The sequence below is a fragment of the Chlorocebus sabaeus genome, chromosome 10, assembly GCF_047675955.1.
Source record: "Chlorocebus sabaeus isolate Y175 chromosome 10, mChlSab1.0.hap1, whole genome shotgun sequence".
NCBI lineage: Eukaryota > Metazoa > Chordata > Mammalia > Primates > Cercopithecidae > Chlorocebus > Chlorocebus sabaeus.
Window position 1 is genome coordinate 13,576,179 of NC_132913.1, and position 24,929 is coordinate 13,601,107.

A 24,929-nucleotide genomic window follows, 5' to 3' on the forward strand; every position below is an offset into this window, starting at 1 on the left:
GGCTAAGTAAGATGGATCTGTTGGAATTGGGTTTGGGCTGCGTGAATGAGCTGTTAAGGTCAGTGGAAAGTATTGCTTCCTGTTGAGTTAGGCGTGGACTGGCCCACTGGAGGTTTTGAGTGTAGAATGCCACATTGGTGGTGGCTGTTTCGCTGCCTCTTCCATTATTTCAATAAAAAAGTTGTCTGTGGTAATCGTGAGGGAAGCAATCAGGGATTTGCTGCAGACACTGCCATGGTGCTGTGCCGTTCTACCTCCCTTCCCTGTCTTGAGGACTGTGAACTCAGAGTAATTACTCTGACAGGTGAACCTGACTTGTAACCAGACCTGCAAAGTAGAGCTCTGACTCTCACAGGGCGAGAGTTCTCTGCTTTACAAAAGGGTCACCTTCATTATTTTTAACCCTGTGTGTGTGCCTTTTACCATCTGCAAAAAAAGATATATATATATATACACACACACACACGTATATACACACACACACACACATATATATAAATTATATATATATCAGAACCTAGATAAAGGGTGATGAAAGTAGAGGTATGAGACATTTTGCAAAGTGCTTAAGTGTCTAAGTTCTGGAGTCATCCTGTTTTTATCACTTACTGCCTTTTTCACCATCAGCAAGTTTTTTAACCTCTGTGTGCCTAAGTTCGTCTACATAAGATAACAAGGATAACTGCACTCATAGATGTGGGGATCAAATGGGCAGCACAGATATAGCAGAATGTGCCTGGCACATACCTACTATTCAATAAGTGGTAACTATTACTGTTGCTACCACTATTAATGACAGAAGGATAAATTGATTTTATATTCCTTTTTAAGAGCACATCATGTAAAGCATGGTGTATTTTTTATTAATCTCAGACTTTAAATTTTTTATGGAATTATGTTACCAAGTCAGTATCTTTACAGGATTAAAAAGACACAAAGGAAGAGACCCTGGGAGCATCCTTCAAGATCTGTTAGCTTCATTTTACAGATGCAGAAACTGAGGCCCATTGAGGGGAACTGCCTTTCTCAAGGTCATGCAGCTGATTAGTGGCAGAGATAGGACTGGACATCAGCATTCCTGACCCCTGTTGCTTTAAAGGGTGACTTAGCAATAGCTCTTTATAGTTGGCCTGTAAGGCCCTGACATTTAGGTTGTATGACTTCAGCAGACCATTGTTGTGATCCATGTGGCAGCTTCATATTGTAGAATGAGTCTTGTGAGAGGGCTAGCTGAAATGCCTGGTGGGTGGCTAGAGTGGCAGTCTGGGGCAAGTTAGTGTCTAGGGCCAGGCCTCGTAGTGTCCCAGGGATCTTGGACAAATTTTTCAATGTCTGCTTCTTCAATAGTAAAGTGAAGTTAGTGGTATGTGCCCTGTCTGTGCTTCACAGTGTGGCTTATAAAGTGTAAAAGAAAGGTGAGATGTATATGATGTTTTATACTTTAACATGTAAGGAATAATTCACAAAGCCAACATTGTCATTGTTTGGCAGAATAAAAGGTCCTTTTAGCTGGGATGTTGGTGTCAGTATGCTCTTGTTTTGGAGTCAATCCTTTTTTTTTTCAGAAGAATCCAATTTCTTGCCTTGAGTTATTGACTCTTTCAGTTGTAACTAAGGATAATAGCAGGTAAGCTCAAGCTGTAATAGTAGAGCTCAGTGAAAGCCAAACCAGGCACAGTAACTGACACCATGTAAGTTGATTCTATTTTGCATCTCCCTGTAAGTCTGTTTTATGTTATTTATAGCTTCCTATTCATGTAGGCACCAGCAGTAAACTGGGGAATATTTGTGGCAGGAATTTTTAAGAACAACCTTAGATGGATCTCAGGCCCTGATCCATTTCCTTTTCCACAAAATTGTTTGAGATTATATAGTATGTGTTACAGAAAGAATGTTTTTCTGTATGCTTGAAACTGTATACTAAAGTAAAATAATAAAGTTAACCAGAATTATCCATGGGGAATAGTTCCAGTTAAAATAAAATGCAGTGTCTGGAAAAACCTGATAGTAGTGCTTTTTGTGGTGATGTCCAGGTAATGATTAGATGCAGTAAACCCGGGTAGTAGGGAAGAAGAGAGATGTAGGGGTGAGCAGCTCGAATACTTTGCTGGCATAGCAGCTGCCTACCTGCACCCAGAGCCCTGAGCAGATATTACTAGCGTATTATTTGACAGCCAGCTTAGTGGTCAGGAAGTACATTCATTTGGGGTAGAATGGCAAACCACTTCATCTGGGGCTGAAGACCTGCATTTGTTGATCATTTACTACATGCCACGTATTTTGTTTAGGATATATATGTGTGCATATATATAATTTTAGAATATACCCCATGGTAGAGGAAGAGCTTACAGTGAGCTGAGATCGTGCCACTGCACTCCAGCCTGAGCGACAGAGCGAGACTCTCTCTCGAAAAAAAAAAAAAAAAGAATATACCCCATGGCTGGAGGCATCCAGCAACCAATTCAGGAGGAGAGCCTTCTCACACTCAGTAACTTGGCTGTCTCATCCACTTAGGAAGTGTATAAGCCCCGTCGGAAATACAAACGCCACCAGGGAGCCGAGGAGCTGCTTGATGAAGAATCTCGAATCCATGCTACGCTTTTGGAATATGGCAGGTAATGAGTGGGACCCAGTCTAGGTGTCTCTGTTAAAAGAAAAGCTAATTTAAGTTGCTTCATTTGGATTAACTTGACTGGCTTCTACCTGATTAAGTTTCTGCTTTCAGCCGTGAGATTTCCAACATCAGGGACTTTTCTCTGGTAATGAATTACCTGTTTCTGTGGGCATCCTTTGTAACGCCTCTCTGGAAATGTGCACCTGGCTCTGCCCTCCTTTGGGCGTTGGGGTGTTCCAGGAATTTACAGAGGCTGAGGTACTCTGTCCTTCATGCCCCTGCTATTTGTCAAAATCTTCAGGTAAATGAAAGCAATGAAAAGCAGTTTCAGTGATTTCACTTTAAGTGTTAGAATAATAATTTCAGTTTCCTGTGAATATTGTCCTAACTAGGAAAATGAAGAATTTAGAAGTAGTTTTGTCACTTCTTAAAAACATCTCTAGTTAAAAAAAAAAAAAAAAAAATCTTATTTTATATCCTTAGTTTTTACTTTAAAAAAATGCAAGGACATGCTTCTCCGCATTGAATTTTTTGGTTGTCACTGGGTATTAACCTTCTTTTATGTCATGCATTCTCTTCTTAGGGTAACTGATTCCTTGATGTGAGTAAGTCTCCTTGTGCTTCCTTTGTGTTGGGAGAGGCTCCTGTGTGCTGCTCTGCCTCACAGCCCAACCCTTGTGGAACTAACTGCACTGCCACTGGCATTTCCCTAAGAGCATCTGATGGCTTTGCCTGCCCTCTAGGGTACTGGAGAGAACCAGTGGGAAATTAGGCTTAATTATTCTAGTTTCCAAATGGAAGTGTATGCAATTGCTTGTGTTTTTTTTTTTTTTTTTTTCCTTAGAATAAAAACTAGTCTGTTTCAAAGGAAATTGAAGTAGTTCTGGCCCTAGGCTGCGTGTGATGGCTGCCCCCACAGTTCACTAGTTGCTGCTGTGAATTGAATGCCTCCTCCAAGTCAGGCATCACCCGGACTAGCTATGTAGTGAGAATGCCAAGTAACTTGTTAGCAATTATTAATGATGATTAATTATTAAGAATTTGAAGATAGCAACAACAGCCAAGCGAGGACCCTTCTAAGCATGGAGCACTACGCTAATGGACGGGTTGTGTGCTCAGGAAGCCAGCCCTGGGAATCATGACAGAGTCTCTCTAGCCATGCCCACCTGCAAGTGAGCAGCTGAGGCTGCACAGCTCTGGGAGAACCAAAGCTGGAGAGACAATCTCTGTCGGTGTCACGTGTCCCAGAATGAAGAAGTTCTTCGGAGAATGTAGTGGATTTTGTGAGTTTGTATTGTTATGTATCCATTTTTTCCATCATCATGGAAAATTGGATTTTCCTGAGGATGAAAAGGAGTTAGAAATTCAGTAAATTGTCTTCCTCGTTGAGACCATGTTGACAAAATTTCAGAAGATATTCTTGTTCTGAAATTCTCAGGTTCAAATGGGATCTTTTGCATATACATTGTAGATGGTAGCTAGTGTCACCATCTGAAGGCTGGGAAAGTTCAGAACCTCCCTGCCTGTCCTCAGGAGTGACTGATGCAGTTTGAGGTGAGAATCTGGCTTGGCTTTCTTTAGAAAAGGAAGCAAGACAGGTTTTGCTTGACTCTTCTCAAACTCTGAGAGTGAGAAAGAGCAGTGTCTTGATACCAATCCTGGTTCCTGTTGGTATGGTCATGCTGACTTCTGCCAATTTCTAAGGCTAGGGTGGGCATTTCCTGAAGGTTTTAGGTTTTTGGGGTTTTCTTGGGTGGGAGAGAGATGTCACTTTGCTTTTTTTAAGCTTTTTTGGCAAGGAGAAGGTAAGTTTGTGGCAGGTAGAGTAGTGGGTACTTAGTACATTCTGATAGTATATTTAGCTCATTCTCCTCTTTGAGAATAATAATGACAGTATTCAGAAAGGTTAAAAAATGACTTGCTTAAAGTCATAAACTAGTAAGAGGCTCAGACTGGTACTTCAGCTAAAGTTCCTTGAACTCCAAAAGCATGTCATTTTCATTTTCTGCAAATACTGTTTGAGCCTTCAGTGAGAGTATATTTTTAGGCTCTGAGTTTTAGAAAGACTGGCCATGTCTGTTCTTTGATCTGAAACTAAGTAAGAAGAGAACAGTTATTAAAACTCACAGAGCAAATCAGATAAAATGTACAGGCCCCAGCAAGTGTGTATTCTATTCCACCTCCCTGGGAAGGCTTCTCCCTTCCTTTCTGGCAGTCTGTTTCCTCTAGGTTCTGTTCAGCACTCTCCACTGCATGGAGATCTTTCCCATTAAATGAGGATTGTATGACTATATATATATATATAATTTTGAGCAGTTTGTTCAATGTAGAAAACTCAGTAAATGTTAACCACTAGCCGCTGTCATCATTCTCCTTATTGTAATCATCATTATTAGCAGCAACAGTTTTCAGTTTTCAAATGCCCTCAGATATGACCATTTCCCCTTACAATTCTCCTTGTGCTTGTGTGTTTGTGTATGAGTGAAGAGGGGAGCGTCCCCTTGGCCCTCTGAAGGTTCACCTAAAATGAACTGACAAAAGGCAGATTAACAGGAGAAAATGGCATACATAATTTATTATTGTATGGAGGAAAACCACAGAAGTGTGACTACCCAGTAACCCAGTGATGTCCAGATGCATATATATCCTTCTTCACAGGGGAAAGGCAGGTGGGGAAATACGCCAATTTAGGGGGTAGTAAATGATGTTTTGGGGAAATGAATCAGACGATGGTTAATAAACGACTGTCTAGAAATTGAATGGGACGGGAAACAGACCATGGTTTAGGTTCTAGGTATGGTATTTAATTTTCAGTCTCTTGCTCTGTGGTAGATAATGAGATTTTAGGGAGTGAATCGAAGACACTTGTGTTTTCTTTAATGGGTCCAGTCTTTATATAGATGAGAGAAAAAACCGTGTTCTAACATCTGACCTTCAAGTGCCTCTAATTCAAGTTATTCAGCATATTAGGGTGCCATATTTGAGGGCAACAGCCCTTGGACTCCTTCACTTATTACCCCTCACGCTAGCCCTCCCTCTAGCACATGTATGGGAAGTCTCACCCTCTGGCCCTTTTCTCCCCAGCCCCTGTCAAACAGGGCTGGCCCCCTGCTGGCCCCAGGACTCACTTTGCTCCATCTTCCCTTTTCCTTTAACACTGCGGCATTCCTGACTTCCTCACCCACCCCCCACTACAGTGTGGCATCACTGCTTTAGGAGTCCAGATCTCCCTGCCAGTGTTGCTGTTTTCTACCTTATCTTACGTCTTGTCAGAGGGAAAGTATTTTGACTTCTAGAGCAAGAAGATCTGAAATCAGTGTTTCTTCCTTGGGGTTGAAGGTCACTCATCAGCCTTACAGGTGTACCACAGTGCCTTTTGACTTTTAGATCCACATTCCATCTCCTTCCCCCTATTTTGACTCTCAGTTGCTTAAATAAAGGTGAATTATGAGCCTCCTCAACTATGCTGAAAGCCTTAAGGACTGTTTATATGTTAAAAAGCATGTTTGGGTATATTTTTCTAAGTGTTAATGGTGTTAGGAAAACAAGACTCATAGTTTTGATTTTGAATGTAAACAAAATTGCACACCTATAATATTTCAATTTTATTATGGATTCAGTCAATTTTGAGAGGCTAACTTAAGCACCTAACCGTGCTATGAAACTGCTACTCTGGGGAAATGCATTTTATGTGCTATATATTTGACTTGGAAGAGGAGGTTTGGAGCACAGCCTCCAGAATGCTGGATTAGCCTGTTCCTCGGTATTCAAGTCCTAGTTTTGAGTTGCCTTGAAGTCATTCTAGGCAACTCAAAGTTAGGCCTTGAATACCGAGGAACAGGCTAATCCAGCATTCTGTAGTTAGTAAATAAAATATGACGTATCTCTCCCAACCTGTTTGTATCTCCGATGACGATAAGGCCTATGACATGCTCATAAGAGGTATTTAGTAAGTTCTTGTCAAATGAATAAAGAACAGAGTTCACAGTCCTTAGTATTTAGGGCTTTTTATGTCTCTCTTTTGTTTTGTATTCCAAACAGATAATGTCTTAGTTTGGCCTGAGGTAATTCTTCTTAAAAGTTAGTTTGTTTTCTAGAATTGTGGTGTCCCGTATGGTAGCCACTAACTGTATGTGGCTATTGAGCAATCGCAATGCAACAAGTGTGGCTCAGAAACAGAATTTTGATTTTAATTAAGTTAAATTTAAATTTTAAGATTCGTGCTTGATTTAGTTAATGGAAAATGTTTATCTTTGGAATAACTTGGGCATGTGAACCTACTAACCTACTAATTTAAAAATTGTATGCATATCCCGCTTTGTATTTCTTTTGTACTGTGCTGTTCTAAATGTACATCCTTGATTTAAAGACCAGGTCCTATGTCTAAGGTATAAAGAAATGAACTGGATGATGGGAGGGGCTCTTTGGTGCCAACAGTATAGGTAGCAAGAATCAATGAGTCAGAGCCAAAGAGGAGGAATGCAGGAGCAAATTGAAGCATGCGGGACTGCAGATCAGAGCTGGCACTTGGGGGAAACGGGCAGGGATAACAGAAAAAGAGGAAAGGGAGGCAGTAGTTAATAGGCAGTTAAGGACAGAGCTTTGTCATGTAAACCTCACTACTTTGTGACATAGATGAGGCCTTTAGAAAAATCACATGGACTCTTCCTTCTTGCAACAACTATTGATTGAGCGCCTACTATGTGGCAGACACTGAACTAGGCAATGGGGATACTGAAGTGAATGAAACTGTACATGAATATTTAGAGTAGCACTGTAAATATATTGCATAATATATTGCACAATTATGAATTTAGCAATTCATAATTGCTAAAAAGTAGAAACAACCCAGATGTCTATCAGCTGATGAAACAAAATGTGGCTTACCCATATAATGGGATATTATTCAGCCATAAAATGGAATTAAGTAGTGATTCATGCTTCAACCTGGATGAACTTTGAAACTTCAACCTGGATGAACTTTGAAAATATTCTCATGAGTCAAAGAAGCCAGACACAAAAGGCCACATATTGTGTGATTTCATTTCTATGAAATCTTCAGAATTGGTAAATCCATAGAGACAAAAGGTAGATCAGTGGCAGACAAGGGCTGGGAATAGGGAAGAATTGGGATTAACTGCCAATAGTAACAGAGTTTCTTTTTGAGGTGATGGAACTTTTCTTGATTTCCATAATGGCGATGATTGCACAACATAGTGAATACACTAAAATCCAGTGAGCAATACACTTTAAAATGGTGAATTTTATATTATATGAATTATAAGTCAGTTTTAAAAATATTTTTTAAAAGTGAATGAAGCAGATTTCTTCCTCTCCAGGAGCTCAACAGAAAGGCTTAGAGGATTACTCATGACCGATAATTATGTTCACCATACAATGAGTGCACTCACAGAAGCTCACATCTGTGGGGCTAACGTAGTTTTGATTACTTAGAAGAATCTTTCCAGAGCCTCTGTCTTTAAGAAGGAGTAGATTTGTCCTGGGAATCAAGTCACTCATATTTGGTTGTTTACTTCCTTATTTGGAAAATCTGTGAAGTCCCTGGGCCTTAGATAAGGACCTTATGTCTTCTGCCCTAAAAGTCTCCACAGACTAAAGACATAAAAAAGGAAGGATGAACACTCAAGATGCAAGGACACTTCTATAGGAGTGGGAAACTTGTATTATTCAGGGTTCCCTGGTTGAGAAAACAGTACTCTCCCACTGGTTTCAGCAGAAGGGATTGGTTACAGGGCCGGATGAGAACTAGGCTGATCCAGGGTCAGCTCTCAAGCTTCACATTAGAACTGGAACTCCAGGACGCTGCTTCTGCCTCCAAAATCAGGAAGCTAGCTCACACTCTGTAGGATTAGGAAGCTGGTGCTATAGCGGTTTGACAAGGAAGGAAACCATGCTGCTTCTGTCACATTAGGGAGCTCTGAAAAACCAAGAAGCTACTGTGATAGCTGCTAGCCTCAGAACCTGGTTGTTTCTACTGTGATCCACACCAACACAATGGATCCCTTATGCTTCCCTCTTTCCTCCTTTAACTGTTCCATATTCAAAACTCTAGCAAATGCATCTGATTGGTGGAACCTTAATAGTATTCAGAACTCTAGGTGCAAGGGAGTATGGAAAATAGTCTCTTTTCCAGCCTCTGCAGTACTGGAAGATGCACTGGATATTAAGCCAGTCCACGGAATCTGCCATAAGGTCCTTTACAGAATTTGTGTGGATAGCCAAAATTTAACCTTGGTCTGCTACACTTTGGACCTATAGGTTTATTTCTAAAGGGTGGGCACACTGGCCAGCAGTGAGTTTTTGGTCTCCCCAGTTATATGACAATCTGTTGCAAGGCCAGATGATACTTTTGGCTTCTTGATTTTCACATTTTTTTCACCTATGTGTAGTTTGTTTAGCGAATATTGGAAAAACCAAATGTGAAGGTAGAATCTTTGCCCTCAGGAGAATGATATAGATATGTAGCAGTTGCACGTAATCACCATCTGGGAAGTGAGAGGAGCATGAACAGATGCAGGGATGGGCAGGCCAGGCTGAGCACATGTGCATGGGGGATGCTTCACAGGGGAGGAGGCTTTAGAACTGAGGGGTGAAGGCTGAATAGGGAAGCAGGGGAGAGAAGGGAACAGCTTAGTGTGTGCAGAGCTCTCTATTCAGGTAGTAAGTGTAATAGGAACACAGAAGGTGCTGCTGGTGGTGAGGTGAAACAGTTGTTAGGCTGAGCCATGGAAGAGAGGCTTTATGAGGCTCCTGAGGAGGTTCTGTTTTCTCCTGAGGGAAGAGGCCTGCCATTGATAAATGTACATCAGGCCAATGCAGAAGTTGGACAAGGAATGGGCAGGAAGAGTGTGGGGAGTGAAGCTGGAGGACCAAGACCAGGTGAGCACACAACCCAGAAGTGAGGCATGTAGAAGTGAGGCAGAGAGTAGCCTTTAGTTTGTTCTTTATTTTTATTTATTTGTTTTTGAGACAGAGTCTTGCTCTGTCACCCAGGCTGGAGTCCGGTGGTGTGATCTCGGCTCACTGCAACCTCCGCCTCCTGGGTTCGAGCAATTCTGGTGCTTCAGCCTCCTGAGTAGCTGGGATGACAGGCATGTGCCACTATGCTTGGCTAGTTTTTGTATTTTTAGTAGAGATAGGGTTTTACCATGTTGGCCAGTCTGATCTCGAATTCCTGAGGTCAGGTGATAGGCCGGCCTCAGCTTCCCAAAGTGCTGGGATTACAGGTGTGAGCAACCACGCCCAGCTCAATTTGTTCTCCTTAAATGTTTGTATTAACTTTATTTTCTTACAAATCACTTAAAGGTATATGAGGCTGGGTGGTTTGCATTTTGCTTTTGTTGGGGGTTGAATGGTTTTTGCATTGTTATTCTTGCATTTTAAAAAAATATAGATTAATTAGAGCCAGAAAATAAACTACTGAAACTGAATTGGGTTTGTATGTTTCTTTGAATTTAAGGTTGTGTGAAGTGAGTACACATTACTGGCATCATGCTTGGATTATGTTTGAGAATAAAAAGTGTGCTAGACTCTAAGTTACGGAAGTAGCCATTAAAGCGCATGTTTGGCTTAAGGAAACACATTTACATTTGTTTATATACATATTTTTAAGGCTTTTAGCTTAAACTGTGGCTCTGAAATGCACTTCCTGATTCAAAAAGTCATGATTGCACTTAAGGAAAATGTTGCACTCTATACTGCCTGAGAGTTCCAATTTACATTATAGTATTTGCATAGCAAGTAGGGTGGCTGGCCTTGTATTCAAAAGACAGTGGAATATGTTTGTAATTTAGGCACTTGTAACATTTTCTCTAGTCACCAAATGGCATAAATTCTCTTGATGCTTTTCATGTAAAAAGTCAACCAAAATGCATTTGACTGAATTTATTGTAATTTTTTGAGTAGTAATTAAACTCCTTTTTTGTGGTCTTCAGGAGATATGGATTTAGCCGCCAGAGCAAAACGGAGAAGGTAAGAAAAACATTGACAATAGGAGAGAATATTTGAGAGATGGAAGTGACTCCCTTCACCTCTAACACTCACAGGATGGGCAGCTTCCTGGGAAGCCCAGGAAGGGGATGTGGCAGGGCTGCTGCTGCCCAGGCCCTGATCCCCGGACAGGCTGGGATAGCAGGGATGTGTGAGCTGCCTTTGGCCCCTGCATCTCCGTCATGGCTTTTCTAGCTTGACACCTCTGCAGATTGGGGAGCAAAGCAGCAGTCTCATCCTGGGGCTGGAAATGAGGGGTGATTGAAAGTTGTGGCCCAGGGTCAGTCACCTGGGGTCTAGTAGCTCTACACTATGAAGATGAAGTCCACTGTCAGGGCTCCCAGAGCACTCCTCATCTGAGGTGAGAGACTCTGGACAGATGTGAACAGGATGTTAGGTAGAGCACAGCTGTGAATTACAGGCCTGCCCTCTGCTGAAACAGCTAGTCATGGAAGAGCCAGGTAAGTCAGGATGGCTTTTCTAACTTCACAAAGGATGCCCAAAGATTTCTGTTAATTTATGTGTTTATTAATGATGCTTCATTGTCAGCAGCAGGGCAGGTACATAAATGTTATGTTGCTAAACCCTTTCTGTGTTCCAGGCTCTATGTTAAGGACTCTGTATGTTTTCACTGACTCCCTTGAACAGCTCTATGAGGAGGATACTTATTTCTGCTTTTTAGGTCAGAAAGCTAATGCTCAGAGAGGCTCGGTGATTTGTCCAAGGTCACATAACTCTAAAGTGAATAAATAAGAATCCGAACCCAGAGATCTGACATCAAACCTGTGCTCATAGCCACTGCTTTCTAAATAAGAAAGTGTCAGCTAAAGTGGTCAGTGGCCTCTTAAAAAGATCTGTTATTAACCTTTTTTCATTCTCCACCTGATCCCCAGATTTCTTGAACAGGACACACTCCCCCTGCTATTCCCCTGTCACCCACTCCACTGTACAGCTCCCCCAGGCTCCCCCTCTGCTTCCTGTGTTGACTGTTGTCTCAATCACTGCAGGCACCAGCAGTGGCTAAGAGCACCGTTCTAAAGCCAGACTGGCTGACTTAGGACCCCAGCTCCTCCATTCACGGAGTGACTTTGGATAATAATCATTGTACCTATCTCACAGCATTACTGTGAAGATTGAAATGTAAAGGACTTAGAATGAGCCAACACATAGTAAACATTTAATAAACATTAACTATTATTATTATCAGTGTTAGTTATTGGTACTTAGTCATGTACTGATAATGATATCTTCTTTTTTCGTTTTCTCATTATTTTTTCCCCATTTGTGTTTTTTTTTACTCAACTGAGTAAAAAAAAATGATTTCCTGGAAAGCAGCGTGTTTTCTGGATTTCAGTATATCATGTTTTATCTGGTATATAATAAGGGTTTGATGTGTATATTTAATTTGATATGTAATTTAAGTCTGAAAAGATTGTCTTTATATATGACTGGGCGATTTGGTTATGATTGGAAAAATCATGAAATGTCCCTGAAATAGGATTCAAATTGCGCTTGTCCTGTCATTTTTATGTCAGACAGCACATTTGAATTAGAAGTCTCATCCCCTGTAGATGTGTCCAAGCAGTTAGGAGCTCAGAGTGTTCCCATGGGCAGTGATAGACTCGTTATAGAAAAGCATCCTAGAGTTGGGATGGTCCAAGAAGGGCATTTGAGACCACACCTCTCTTTTGACCCTAGAAGTCCTTAACATGCAGGGATCAGAGGTAAGCCTGAGGTCACCCAGCTGGTGGATGGCAGAGCTAGAATTAAAACCTATAGCCCGTAATTGAGGAGGCAGCAGTTAATCCAGGGTACCTTGAGTTTGATGTGCTTCATTTAAGGCCTGGGGCTGAGTCCAGAGCATGCTGCTTGATCATTAGATAAGGCAGTTTTCATCCTTCAGATCAGTGGTATTCAAACTGTTTTGATTACTCTGAGCAGTAAACGTGTAATTTTTCATCATGATTCAGTACACACACACTAATACCACCAAAACAAAAATTTCACTAAGCAGTACTTAACTCCTCACTACAAAGCACTCTGGCATGTTCCATTATGTTAATTTATACAGATGCTAGTCGTACCTGCCAAATTACTTTTACGTCCCACTAATTCGTCTTAACAGGCAGTTTGAAGAAACACTCCTTTAGTAGTGATCTGCGCTTGAAAGTGTTAAAGGATAGGGAAGGCCAAGTCAAACTGGAAGGGTAGGTCAGGCAAATGTGTGTGGCCTGAATTTAATTGGTGAGCAGTTGGGACGTGGAAACAGGCATTTGCCAGTTCCTGAAGCTTAACCTGCCCACCCTATACTTGAGTGGAGGTTCAGGCCTTTGGGGTATCCACTCTCTCGGGGTGGTGCTGCTCTGCAGGTTTGTTTCTTTCACAGACTCATGCCTCTTGGCAGTATTGTCCTTTCTCTGATAAGTCTCCAACTCCCGTGCTCAGCTGTTTTCACATCTTCCCTTGCAGGCTGAGGACAAGAAAACAGCACTTGCAGCAGGGCTGTCAGCTACAGAAAAAGCTGATGCCCACGAGGAAGATGAGCTTCGAGCAGCTGAAGAGGTGTGTGGTCCATATAGGCCCTCTGAGGTTTCTGTGTAAGTCATTTTGGGAGAAACTGTACTCTTACCCCTAGCGTTCCCAAACGGCCAGCACCTCCTACAGCCAGCTGCTGCGAGCAGACCTTTCACACCTTCCAGTTTCCTTTTATCACCTGCCTTTGAGGCTCACATAAGACGAGATCAAGGAAGACACCCTTGGATATCACCACAAAGATCCGTGTAGGCATATTGCTTCTGTCTTACATGTTCAGAACCGCTCATTGCTGCTCCCATCCATTCTTCTTTCAGCAGCGTATTCAGTCGCTGATGACCAAGATGACCGCCATGGCAAATGAGGAGGTGAGTGGGAGTCAGGGAGGTGTGGGGATGGGGACTTGGCACCACCCTGCTCTGCTGGGGTCTTCTCCCAGAGAGCCCACCTTCTCCAGAACCCCCCGTCACCATCACACAGTACCTCTTCCCCAGGGAGTTCCTTTTGGTAATCTGTTTTTAATGTCTTGTGTGTCATCCATGGGAACCTCTAGGAGGGAGACTTGAAGGACCCTTGTGAAAGCAGAATATTCCTGCTGGGAGGTTCACAGGGCCCCTGTGGAAGAGCTGGAGCTGGCCCGCGAGTTATGCCTCATGCTGAGGCAGCTCTTGTCTTCTGCTTTCCTCCTCCACTATCTAGGTAGGAAGCAGGATTTTGAGATTATAGTTGGTCTTTCCAGAGCCTGTCCAGAAGGTATAGCCAAGTGTGAAAGAACCATTTTTTTTTTTTTTTTTTTTTTTTGAGACAGAGTCTTGCTCTGTTGGCCAGGCTGGAGTGCAGTGGCACGATCTCAGCCTACTGCCAGCTCTGCCTCCGAGGTTCATGCCATTCTCCTGCCTCAGCCTCCCGAGTAGCTGGGACTACAGGCACCCGCCACCAACCCCGGCTAATTTTTTGTATTTGTATGTGAAACATGGGGTTTCACCGTGTTAGCCAGGATGGTCTCAATCTCCTGACCTCGTGATCCACCCACGTCGGCCTCCCGAAGTGCTGGGATTACAGTCGTGAGCCGACGCGCCTTGCCTGAAAGGATCATTATTTTTGAGGCCTGGGAAGACCTGTGGTAATAAAGAGATATTTTAAAGTTCTGAGATTCTTTGTCCTTTCCCATACTCTTCTCTATTCCCTATGTCCTAAGCCTGCCAAATCCCCTGCAGGCTGTTTGGTGGCCCTCAGGAGGTGAGACCTTGGGGTGGGACATAGGAGGGAAGAACCATTTTCCAGGGCTGCCCAGGGTCAGAGGAGGATCTAGCACCATCTGCTCGGTGATTCAGGAGGTAGCTGCGTGTTTGTCCTGAGGCTGCTTTCCTCCCTTCCTGGTGGTAATATGTGGCAAAGCCGAATTATTTGTTCCCCTGGGAATATTATCTGTTTTACCATAATAGAGTGTTCAGATTTTCCACTGCTGTGGAAGACAAGGCTTGGCCTTGAGAACAGACCCTCCATGTGCTTGCAGAGCCGTCTCACCGCAAGCTCCGTGGGCCAGATCGTGGGACTCTGCTCTGCCGAGATCAAGCAGATTGTGTCCGAGTATGCGGAGAAGGTAGGTTGGGGCCCAGCTGGAGTCTGTGCCCCAGATAATGCTCCATGGCTTTGTTCTCCCACTTCCCTACCCCACTGCCCAGCAGTGCCCTGTGTTCTCTTGTAACTCGCCAGCCACGTTTGTCAGAAACACACTGGGCTTTACCATGCACAACTGGTTATCAGCACTTACCCGTTAGTTCAATTAATTTTGTTCTGCAGTGCCCACTTTTCTGTAAATTTAAAGAGAAAACCTGTCTCACAGAGCAGTTATCACATTTGATAAATTCATGCCTGAGGGTATGGGATGAACATTTTTTCTTCTCTATCAGGCCTCTTATAACTTGGGCTCAGTTTGATGATTTGGCTGAGGAATGAAGCTTTGCCTCTTAGGAGATAAACCCCATAACTCAGCCAAATCCAAGGCAAAATTTTTTCTTCTACTTTTATTAAAAGAGTATAGAATGAAGAAAAGCCTGAAATCATATTTCAGAGTTTGCTTTTTTTTTTTTTTCCATCCTAAGAAAAGGCAGGAGGACCTTGAATATTTCAGGGAGATGGTGATTAATCATTTTGCACATAACTGATTCTGGTCTGGCTGAGATGTAGTATCAGTAAAATCAGATTTACAGGACATCGTTGCACATCCCTCCTTCCCCAGCCCTGTCCTAAAATGTTGATGTCTGTTGAAGCATCCAGCTTTGCTTTCCTTTTCTCAGAATCTTTTACTACAAATTAGCTCTGCCCTGACTCTCTGTGACATATTCTTCTGAAGTGATTGCACAAGTGATATATAGCCAGAACTATGTATGGTGGTGCACACCACCACACCCGGCTAATTTTTGTATTTTTTTGTAGAGACAGGGTTTCAACATATTGCCCAGGCTGATCTTGAACTCCTGGGCTCAAATGATCCACTCTCCTTGGCCTCCCAAAGTGCTGGGATTAGAGGCATGCGTCACCACGCCCAGACCATTTTCCTTTTCCTGTCCATAAATTCTTCTCTGACCACATGACAGCACCAGATTGCCTCTGGTTCGGGGAGTTACCGGATTCATGAATCATTCTTTGCTCAGTTAAACTCTGTTAACTTTAATATGTCTAAAATCTTTCTGACTGGACATGGTGGCTCATGCCTGTAATCCCAGGCGGGTGGATCACCTGAGGTCAGGAGTTCAAGACCAGCCTGTCCAACATGGTGAAACCCCGTCTCTAATAAAAATACAAAAATTAGCTGGGTATGGTGGCGGATGCCTGTAATTCCAGCTGCTTAGAAGGCTGAGGCAAGAGAATCGCTTGAACCCAGGAGGCAGAGATTGCAGTGAGCCAAGATTGTGCCACTGCACTCCAGCCTGGGTGACAGAGGGAGACTCTGTCTCAAAAAAAAATTAATAAAATTTTTATAGTCAGGGAAAAAGTGTCCCCCAGTAATCTGGAGGTGTTATCGACTATAACACCCCCAAGACTTCTGGAAAACTGTTTTAAATGCCTAGTGCTGCCATCCATGGGAACCTCTGGGAAGGAGACTTGAAGGAGCCTCGTGCAAGCAGAATATGAGTGAGTAAAACAGCTTGGAATGTCTCGGGGTGAGATTCCTTTGTTTTCCCCACTCCCCCAAGTAAGTGCTTCTTAACATGGGCTTTCCAGTCCAATCTCATAGAATCCAGTGTCCTGTCTTTCCATTTACTATCTAGGAAGGATGACACTGCTCAAAGTGTCATCTGAAATTTGACCAGAAAAGGGTATTTGTTATCCAAAAAGTACAAATGAAGACGTAATTGTGGAAAGAGTATTAATTCACTATCTGAGAAGAAAATGTCTTGGTTTCCTGTCAGCACACACACCTGAATGGCAAGAGTGTGCGTTTATACCCGCCCTTATGTTGCCACATAGCATTGCTGAACCCAGTTTTTCAGGGAAGAAAAAAAAAAAAGGCAACTAGATAGAGCACCCACTGCTGTTTCTACAGGAAGCACATAGGGGCTCTGATGATTGTAAGAGCAAAAGCAGGCAGGCGGAGCCCCCTGTGGTTGGCAGTGCATCTCTCTTTCCACCCACTCCCCTGCCTAGGACTCCTGAAGCTCACCTGACTTCCCCAGTTACTCTGCATTTTGCACGTCTCCTTCTGGATCTCTCTGTGTCTTTATCTCCTAAGCTTTTTCTTCCTCACCCTTGACCAGTGATCTCTGTCCAACTCTGATGGATACATTCTGGTTTATCTGTTTATCTTGGACCGTCCTCTACCTCCATTCCACTCTTCTAGAAAAGAGTGAAATTAGGAGTAATTTGGACAGGAAGCAATGCCAAGCTTTTTTCCGAGGACATATATGCAGTTGATTCTTGATCAACACAGTTTTGGACTGTGTGGGTCCACTTACATGTGGATTTTTTCCCAACCAGATGTGTATGGAAACTACAGTATTCATGGGATGCAAAACTGGCGTATATGGAGGGCCAACTTTTCATATATGTGGGTTCTTTAGAGCTGACTGCTGCGTATGCACAGATTTTGGCCTATGCAGGTGGTTTTTGAACCAATCCCCCACATATACTGAGAGATGACTGTAGTTAAACTTCTGATGGAGAAGTGGAGGTGTCAAACATTAGTTAATTGCGTTTTCTTTGGGTAGGTAATATAGCATTAAAGCTGATGGTTTTTAAAAATTACATTGCCTTTTATCCTATTCCCATATTGCAGTTATTTTACATTTGCATATTATTTTACAGTGTTTGTTCCCAGATCTTCATAGTTGTGCTTGGTTGCAGTCATCATATATGTCTAAAAGAAGTAGGACAGTGAGTGAGTGCAGTGATTAAAAACACACCATTTGAAGTCATATCTTGGTTCATATCTGCCTTTTCCATTTCCCAGCTGTGTGACCTTGGCCATATATTTAACCTCTCTTTGCCGTAGTATCTGCTTTATAAAATGAAAATAATATTTTTCTGACAGGTGTTGGGAAGATTAAATGAAACGTGACCAAAATGCCTCAAACAGTGCCTGGCACATTATAACTCTTCAGCTATCGATAGCTTTATTTTCATTTTTGTAGTCTTCATTCTTTTTTTGTTTTGTGACATCACATCCTAAATATTTTCTAGCCTTCCCGTTTATTTTTATTTTTTTAAGTGTGTGTTTGTGTGTGTGGGTGGGTGTGTGTGTTTCCTAAGATAGGATCTCACTCTGTTGCCCAGGCAGAGTGCAGTAGTACGATCACTTTAGCCTTGGCCTCCCAGGCTCAGGTGATCCTGCCACCTCAGCCTCCCAAGTAGCTGGGACTACAGGCGCCCACCACCATGCCTGGCTAAGTCTTATATTTTTTGTAGAGATGGGGTTTTGTCATGTTGCCCAGGCTGGTGTTGAACTCCTAGACTCAAGCCATCCTCCCACCTCAGCCTCCTAAGGTGCTGGGATTACAGGTCTCAGCTGCTGCGGCTGGCAGTTCCCATTTATTTTAATTAATTACATAATTTATGTGTTAATACAGCACAATTCATTAAACTTTTTTTTGTTTTTTTTTGTTTGTTTGTTTGTTTTTTTTTGAGGCGGAGTCTCGCTCTGTCGCCCAGGCTGGAGTGCAGTGGCCGGATCTCAGCTCACTGCAAGCTCCGCCTCCCAGGTTTACGCCATTCTCCCGCCTCAGACTCCCGAGTAGCTGGGACTACAGGCGCCCGCCACCTCGCCCGGCTAGTTTTTTGTATTTTTTAGTAGAGACGGGGTTTTACCGGGTTAGCCAGGATGGTCTCGATCTCCTGACCTCGTGATCCGCCCGTCTTGGCCTCCCAAAGTGCTGGGATTACAGGCATGAGCCACCGCGCCTGGCCCCTCTGTGGCATATTCTAAGGCACAGCTTCCATCCACACCCAAGGGAAAGGGGTTACACAAAGGCAGGTGTGCACATCAGCAGGTGGGAATCGTGGGGCCGTTCTAGAGTTGTCCACCATGGTTTGCTTATTGGTCTTTTAATCATACTGCCACAGATTGGGCTGAAACTGGACACTGGCAATGCTGCCACCTTCAGGGTCTCAGTAATATACTTTGGAAGTAGAGATGGGATTGAGAAATGCCCAGGAGGGAAGCTGTTGGAAGTATCTGAGAAAAACTCACTTAGGCCGAGATTGGGATTTTTTTTTTTTTTTTTTTTTTTTTTTTTTGCTTTGTAAAAGGGACAGGATAATTTGTGGGGAGGAGCAAGTGCAAAAATGATTTTGTGACCAAGGAATAAATCGAATAGCCTGCCTGGTATGAGTGCTTGGAAACTTGACAGGCACTGGGATATAAAAACGAGGTAAAAAAACATGTGCAGACTTCTCTTTCACTGGTAAAGTTCACAAGTTTCTTATAAGAGTGTAACATAACATGTGTCTCAAAGTTCCTGAGGTATGTAACTCAAATTAATATGGTTCTTGTAGAGCAGCAGAAAGAGGAATGTGAAGAAGCTTCCAGATACATAATTCATGAGTGTCCCTAGACTCTAGGCTGAGTGGCTCCATCTGCCATTGTTTCCAAAGGGTAACACCCTTCCCTGAATGTGCTAGAAGAAGTACCACTGTGCTTTTGGTGTTGATGTCTAATATTCTCACTGTGATCATAGCATTTGTTTTTACAGGGAAGTAGAGTCTATTACTATGACTTACAGAAAACTAAAATGCCTGACTGTCCAAAAAATGCTTCCGCCCTACAACCCCCTAAGCTTCTTTGGAGCCAGAAGAAAGAAAAGGAAGCTGGGCCAGGGAAGGTGCAAGGTCCCTGGAAGTGCAGGAAGGGACTTTCCCTAATGCTGCACACTAACCAACCATACACCATTTTGACCACTGTAACATTTAGTCTGCCAACTAAATCATTCATTGGTCAACTTCTCCCTAAGACAGAATCTTGGGACATTTTGTAGCTCTAGAGGATCTGAATATTTTATAGCTCTAGAGGCACAGATCGGTCTTGGGGAATCAGAATCTACCCTGAGTGCCTTCTCCATGCAGATTCTTTGTGTACCATTATCTCATTTAGTTCTCAAATTTTTATTATTTTTTAATTCTACAAAATTATCTCATTTAATTCGTATAGACTGCCTTCTTGCTTATAATCCTCTGCCTTCCTCCATCATTATACTTATATGCAGTTGAAACTATCTGTTTATATGGCTGTGGGCCACCTTTATTCTTGTTTGTAATCTGAGAGTCTTGCCAAGGGCCCGCCAGTGTTGGAGCTCAGTAAATGAGTACGTGATGTTATATCCATTTTTCAGGCAAAGTAATGAGATTATGTGATTTGTCCAGTGCCATACAGCTAATAAGTTCCAGGTTTGAGTACAGGACTGTTTGACTTTGCAACCTTTCTCCTTGGCTAGGTGGAGCATCCTTAGGGAAAAGCAGGGACAGCCTCCTTTACCATCCTTAGTGTCTGCCTTCCAGGCGTGGCTGTGGAATCTTCCTTAGACTGTCCCATTATTCAGCTGCCTACTGGGAAGGCATATTCAACTGGCATACTGGGAACTAACTAACTACGGAAACAAGAAAAAGTGAAAATGGTACAGCTCAGCCCAGGCACTCACATACCATAAATCTAAGTTGCTGAAAGCTGTGGAAGTTTCTGTTTGGAGTATCTAAGTGACTCTTCATGTTTCTGGAGAATGCCACATTAATATGTTCTCATCCAGTTCTTTGAAGGGTAATATCCAGCTAGGCATGGTGGCTTATGCCTGTAATCCCAGAACTTTGGAAGGCTCAGGTGGGCAGATCACTTGAGGTCAGGAGTTTGAGACCAGCCTGGCCAACATGGTGAAACCCCATCTCTACTGAAATAAAAAAAATAGCTGGGTGTGGTGGCACGTGCTTGTAATCCCAGCTACTTGGGAGGCTGAGGTGGGATTGGTAGCTTGAACCTGGGAGGCGGAGGTTGCAGTGAGCAGAGATCGCGCTACTGCACTCCAGCCTGGGCAACAGAGAGAGACTTTGTTTCAGAAAAACAAGGCAGGAGGAGGTAATATCCTAGCCCAAAGGATGTCGACATCTTGATCTCATTTCCATAGCAAGGTGTATTTTAGATCATCAAGGGACTTACTTGGAAAAAAGGAATTTTTTTTCCTTAATGGGTTTTGGAAATTTTCCTGTCCAGCAATTAAGAAATTCTGGCACCATTGCCTCTGACCTTTTGATTCTGAGGATCATTCTCTGGCAGTTAGTCAGAAGCTTTTGTTCTATCTTGAAGTCATATCTTTCCAGAGCAGCTGGGGAATCTCGCCAGATAATTAGAGCTTGCGTATGGTCAAGGATGTACTTATGAAAAAACACAAGGAAAGGGTCTCTTCTAGAAAAAGCAGACAGCCACATTTGATTAGAGCAGATCTTGTCCCCATCTATCATGATGATTCTTATTCCACTTTATGATGCAGTCAGCAGAGAAGACTGTCTCTTTAGTTCGGTCACTCACTCACTTGGACCCTGTGCCTTGTAAGCCTTTTGGGTTCAAGTAGTGGGAATTCTACCCAGCATGTTGCTATAAGCAAAAGGGAACCTTTATCAGCTCTCAGAACTGGAAGTCTTTAGAGGGACTCAAATGGCCCTGCCATATCCCTTTACCTTTGCTTTACTTTGTCTCTCTCTCGGCCTCATCACCTTGGAGGCCTGGCTGTAGACAGTTTCTGTCTTACTGCCCCCTCCCTTCATCAGTATATAAAATCCTAAGGAAGGACTCTCCTCTGTTTGTCATGGCTTAGGTCACAGATTTCTCCCCAGGCCCATTATTGCCAGGAGTTGGGTGTGATTGGCAGCCCCTCTGAACTAGAGAGAGTAGGAGACAGGGATTGCTTTTCTACCAACAGATGGGGGGGCACACACGGTGGCTAGCATCCCCATAAGGCCTTCGTTTCCACTAGGCCCTCAGGAAATGTATTTAACAAAGTTGGAGGGAATTGCCCCTAAAGTATCAGTTGTTAATATATCCTCTGTCCTCTTAGTAGTTGCCTTCATGTTGTTATTTATCTACCCTGGGTTTGTAACCCTTACACTTTTTCCAAATGTATGAAGTCTTACGAAAATATATTTTTAAAGTAGCACAGTTTTTTTATATTTTAAGTCTTCAGCTTGGTTTTTTTTCTGCCAGAGAACTGATGAAATTGACCTCATAATCACTGTCATGTGAGAGTGATTAGATATATTTCTTCTTTCAGCAAACAACTATTGAGTAGATCGTACATCCAGGCAGTGTCAGGTGTAGGGGGCAGGGATTGTGTTACGCGTGAGTCAGGGTTGCGGCCCTGAGGGGCTTCCAGTAAGGAGTCAGTCAACCTGTGAAAACATAAATTACAGAATGATGCAATTTGTGTGCCTATAAAGTGGCTGCCAGATGCTACTTAGTTTGTGTTATCATTTGAAGTGACAATATCTGCCCAAAGAAAAGTGGTTGGCATAGTTGATATTGAACTGTTTTTGCCTGATAATAACCAGGCAGAATGGGTGACTTTTAAAATCATACCACGGGGTGAGAAATGGAAAAGGGAAGGGCTTAGGACTGAGTGAAGATACCACAGCCCAGGGACATTGCCTGGGCCAGAAAGTCACAGTAAGCTCAGCAGCCAGGGGACCCTGACTGCTTTGTTAGAAAATCACACCTGATCTGGCACCTGTGTGATTTCTAATACCCTTAGATATGAGTGTTTCCAATCCTATCATCCTGCCCCGACTCAAAAAATGTTACCACTTGCTAGCACCATTGGTTTGTGGAGTTGGGAGAAGTGTAGTATGGGGCAGGAAAGGGGTGAGGGTGTTGCTCTCTTGGAAACCTCCTATTGTGGCCACAGATAGAAAAACCTAGGTTGGAATCAGGAGGGCTAGGGGCCTAGGTAGGTTTTTAAACCCCTTCATTCTGGATACTGTTTCTTCACATAACATAATAGGTGTTGCATAAATCATATTCCTAACCTCTAAAGTATTAGAGGGCCAATATTTCATTTTTTATCTTTGTATTCCTGTTGCCTCATTCATAATAAATACTCAGTAGAAGATAATGAATCACTTGAAGACTTTGGGGAGACTCACCTCATAGCCATTAGCCATGATTCTGGGTCAGGCACAGAGGCTCACGCCTGTAATCCAGGCATTTTAGGAGCCTGAGGTGAGAGGATAGCTTGAGGCCAGGAGTTTGAGACCAGACTGGGCAACATAGTGAGACTTCTATCTCTACAAAATACTTTTTAAAAATTACCTGGGTGTAGTGGCATGTGTCTCCAGTCCCAGCTCCTTGGGAAGCAGAGGCAGGAGGATTGCTTGAGCTCAGGAGTTTGAGGTTGCAGTGAGCTATGATCATGCTACTGCATTCGAGCCTGGGCAACAGAGTGAGATCCTGTCTCTAAAAAAAACAAAAAAAAAATCAGATTCTACTTATTAAAAGAGGCTCTTCTGTGATGTTGTAGAGATCAACTCTTTATCTCCTTCATAGCACTTCCCTCAAGCACTGTTTTGTTTGTCTCTTTGCCCGTCTCCCAGGACTAGAATGTTTGCTTTCCAGGAGGGCTGGGATTGTAGTGTACTCTCAGTGCCCAACACAGTTGGGTTTTCACAGACATTTGCTAAAGGAAAGAAGAAAGGAAGAGAGGGAGAGGAAGCAACAACAGCAGCTTTCAAAACTCTTTTCCTCTGTGACACAAGTTAGGCATTGAGGAGGATGCAGAGGATGCAACACCTTTACTTATGAATTAGCCGGTTTTGTCTGGCTAGATTATGAAGGGCCAGAGGTACGGTCTTTGTGTTTTCCCACTTCCCCAGAGCATACCACCGTGCCCCCACACGGTAAGATCTGAGTAAAGATAAGCTGAAACAAGCCAAGGAAGGTGGGGAGAGAGATGTAAAATTTTAATCAGAGTTAAGAGAGTAAGGAACCCTGTAAATCTGGAGAGAACAATGCTAAATATGTTTGTGTTTACGAACAGCTGCAAGATTTCCTGAATTCGGAGCGACTGTTGCATAGTTAGTATACAATACCTACCTGCAAAGAGAATGGCATCAGCTAATGAATTGTCAGCCTAGTAAAATGGTCTCAAGCCACACAGCACAACTTGTACATTTCAGAGTCTTTATCAATTTGCATAAAGACTTGGGCTTTAGCCTTGCCAGATTTGAGCATCACTTGCAAAGATAACCGGAACATCACTTAAGAAAAATGTAAACTGTTGAATTTCAGAAAAGTGAGTTGTACCAATTCACAATTTGGTGAGGATGCCATCTGACCTGACAGTAGTGTACGGGGATTAAAGGGGAGGTTTTGGATTTTGTTCACACCTCCTAAATGTTAAGTGCATTCTGAGCAGGCACACTGCATTACTTACCGTGGGACCCAAAGCAAAACCTTAGACTCAGCAAGGTTACATAACTGTGAGTTTTTGAAATTCATGGAATTTCATTAGTGGGTTTTAAAAATATTGAAAAGAGCATTCATGTATTGAGTTTCATTTTTGGTAGCTGAATGTAGATCAAGGAAAGTGGATGATCCCCTCCTATCTGCAGTGGTCACACATCATCAGGAGTGCTTCAGAAGTTCACTTACAAACTAGGATAACAGCCAATGTGGTGAGAGGTGTCAGCATCTTGTTATAGAAAGGACAGGTGGAAGAACTGTGGACACTTAGTTGAACTGTTATCTGAAAGAGTGATTAATCTGTTGCTTTAGTGGGGAATGGCCATGCTTTTGTGTATATGTTGTGTGTGCATTGGAAGGGGGTGTATTTGAATAAGTCTTTACAGATACAGTTGTGCTGTCTGTTTTCGCTGGCTTTTGTTTATGGTAGTTTGACTTCTTGTGTGCTTTTGATATTTGACTGTGAGCCCCATATTCCATGGAAATTTATCTGTAGGAACTATTTGAGGCCTAGGATTGAAGCTCTGTTCTTTCAGGGAAGATCTGCTTTTGCTTCTGCCAAGCACCTGGGGATACGTCAGCCCAAGTCCATTTTATACCTTGTCCTTACTCGTGGGATTTTTGGACCAAAGTAGTGTGTGAATTAGGATTGCAGAACTGCAGGAGGTCCAATCTGTTGTTACAGAATCTCATTGTGGATTTTTTCCCTCTTATAGCTGTATCAAGATTTATGTGGTAAAAAGTTGTTACTGAATTGTAAAATCAAAGCTTGTGATCATCAGGTTTTGGCAAATACCCTTAGGAAAAAAAGCCAACTTCAGTAGGTACACATACATTCCT

The 24,929-nt window shown here is 42.8% G+C and overlaps 1 protein-coding gene across 3 annotated transcripts in view; it reads left to right on the forward strand.

Annotated features, from left to right (window-relative positions):
- Positions 1-24,929, forward strand: part of CCDC93 (CCC complex scaffolding subunit CCDC93) — an 87,925-nt gene that overhangs the window by 24,806 nt on the left and 38,190 nt on the right. For 2 of the 3 annotated variants that reach the window (XM_007964744.3, XM_007964745.3), the window contains exons 7-11: positions 2,515-2,615; positions 10,570-10,606; positions 13,094-13,186; positions 13,474-13,524; positions 14,673-14,759. In XM_007964744.3, the coding sequence (XP_007962935.2) occupies positions 2,515-2,615; positions 10,570-10,606; positions 13,094-13,186; positions 13,474-13,524; positions 14,673-14,759 (369 nt within the window). The remainder of the gene's footprint in view (positions 1-2,514; positions 2,616-10,569; positions 10,607-13,093; positions 13,187-13,473; positions 13,525-14,672; positions 14,760-24,929) is intronic. The other variant, XM_007964746.3, reaches the window with a different exon arrangement.